Source organism: Solanum lycopersicum, chromosome 10, assembly GCF_036512215.1.
Source record: "Solanum lycopersicum chromosome 10, SLM_r2.1".
Lineage (NCBI taxonomy): Eukaryota > Viridiplantae > Streptophyta > Magnoliopsida > Solanales > Solanaceae > Solanum > Solanum lycopersicum.
In genome coordinates, this window is record NC_090809.1 from 19,773,682 (window position 1) to 19,775,907 (window position 2,226).

Sequence of the window (2,226 nt, forward strand, 5' to 3'; positions counted from 1 at the left end):
AATTATTCCACCCAACACTGATATTTCAATTTACAACAAAATCAATCCATGAAAAAAAAATATTATAGCAACTTTCAAGTGTTGAAACGGAAACAAAAAAAACTCGAGGAAGGAGTCCTAATTCATGTTACACCTAATATTTTTTTTTCAATTTAAAAAGAATAAATAATCAACGCAGGCACCTAAAACTATACAAAATAGGAGACTACAAGTACGTACATACGTACATACATACATATACATATATATATATACACATACATATATATATATACATACATACATACATACATACATATATATATATATATATATATATATAAATTATTAATTGGCATAGGTATTACTGTAATTCCTAACCTGACAACTTTTCAATTGAAAAGTTTCCATTAACTTTACTTTATGCTGCCCCCATTAATGCCTTTCGTTCTTTTTTTTACTATTCCCACAATAGACCTTATTGTTTCAACAAAAAATACATCATCCTGACATATATATTAATTATATTGAAAGGGAAGAAAAGTACGTACCTGATTCACAAAACTTTTCTTTGTACTTGTTTTTTTTCCTCGCCGTCAGTTTTCTCCCTCTCTCAAAGACACATGTTCTCCTCTTTACCCTTTTCAGTTAGCTATCATATGTTAACCCCAAATAATTTAATTCACTTTAACCCACTAACTATCTATTAATTCAATTATCTATGATCACTCATCCATTAAATAATTCAAGTTACACTAATATTCAAATTTTTCAATAATGACCTTCCGGGTCATTACTTTATCAACCATTAAAAATCTTGTTCGTCCTCGAACATAAAGTAAAAGAAAGTACCTAAAGCTTAAAAAAGCTGAGGATATCTGGAACGCATGTCAGACTCTGTCTTCTAAGTTGCTTCTCCCATCGACCGGTGCTTCCACTGCACCTTCACTGAAGCAATCTCCGTGGTCGTAAGCTTTTGAACCTGCCTATCTAACAAAGCTATAGGCTTCTCCTCAAATGTCAAGTCTGGTCCCAACTCCACATAATCAAGTGAAAGCACATGAGATTCATCCGAAATATACTTTTGAAGCATAGAGACATGAAAAACAGGATGAACTGCTGACAAACTAGGTGGCAATGCCAACTTATAAGCCACCTCTCCCACTTGGCTCAAAATCCCAAAAGGTCCTATGAACCTAGGGCTAAGCTTGCCCTTATTTCCAAACCTCATCACACCTTCATGGGTGATACTCGGAGCCAAATATGATCACCCTCCATAGATACTAAGGCTCTAACTCTCCGATCTGCATAACTCTTATGTCGACTCTGATATGTCAATAGTCTATAATGAATCATATGAACTTGCTCCATAACATCTCTAAGAAAATTTGTATCCAAAGAGTCCATCTTTGCCTAATCAAACCAACCAATCGGAGATCTACACCTTCTGCCATATAACACCTCAAATGGGGCTATCTGGATACTAGAGTGATAACTGTTATTGTATGCAAATTCTGCTAAGGGTAAATGTCGATCCAAACTAGCACCAAAATCCATCACACATGCTCGAAGCATATCTTCCAATACCTGAATGGTCCGCTCAGATTGACCATTTGTCTGGGGGTGAAATGCCATACTCATATCTAACTGAGTACTTAGACCATGTTGTAATGCATTCCAGAAGTGAGAAGTAATTAGTGAACCTCGATCTGATATGATAGAAACAGGAACTCCATGTAGTCGCACAATCTGACTGATATATAGCTTGGCTAACTTTTCTGTCGTATACTTCACCCGAACCGGAATGAAGTGGGCAGACTTGGTTAGCCTATCAACAACAACCCAAATAGAGTCATAACCACCCATTGTGGTAGGAAAACCCACAACAAAGTCCATAGTAATTCGCTCCCACTTCCAAGTAGGAATAGGTATCCGCTGAGATACACCCTCGCGCCGCTGGTGCTCACACTTAACCTGCTGGCAAGTCAAACACCTCGAAACAAAGTCTGAAATATCTCTCTTCATACCACACCACCAGTAATGTTGACTCAGATCATGATAGATCTTCGCCGCCCCCGGATGGATGGAATATCGAGAAAAATGGGCCTCCTCAAGAATTAATCTAATCAAATCGCCCATTTTAGGCAAACAAATCTTGCTTCCAATCCTCAAGACGCCATCAAAATCAAGGAAAACCTAATTGGATTCCCCTATAAATACTTTGTCTCGAATAAGACATAACTTCTC

At 37.1% G+C, this 2,226-nt stretch overlaps 1 protein-coding gene across 1 annotated transcript; it reads right to left on the reverse strand.

Annotated features, from left to right (window-relative positions):
- Positions 1 to 883: 883 nt before the first annotated feature.
- Positions 884 to 1,614, reverse strand: LOC138338740 (uncharacterized). Its single transcript, XM_069289828.1, has 2 exons — positions 1,407 to 1,614; positions 884 to 1,143 (listed from the first exon to the last, which is right to left on the reverse strand). The coding sequence occupies exons 1-2, from the start codon at positions 1,612 to 1,614 to the stop codon at positions 884 to 886; spliced, it is 468 nt and encodes a 155-aa protein (XP_069145929.1).
- Positions 1,615 to 2,226: the final 612 nt, after the last annotated feature.

Coding starts and splice junctions, on each gene's coding strand:
- LOC138338740 (XM_069289828.1), bottom strand. CDS start 1,614: ATGGCATTTCACCCCCAGACAAATGGTCAATCTGAGCGGACCATTCAG. Junction 1,144..1,406: donor AAGGTGTAGATCTCCGATTG/GTTGGTTTGATT, acceptor TTTTGAGCCAAG/TGGGAGAGGTGGCTTATAAG.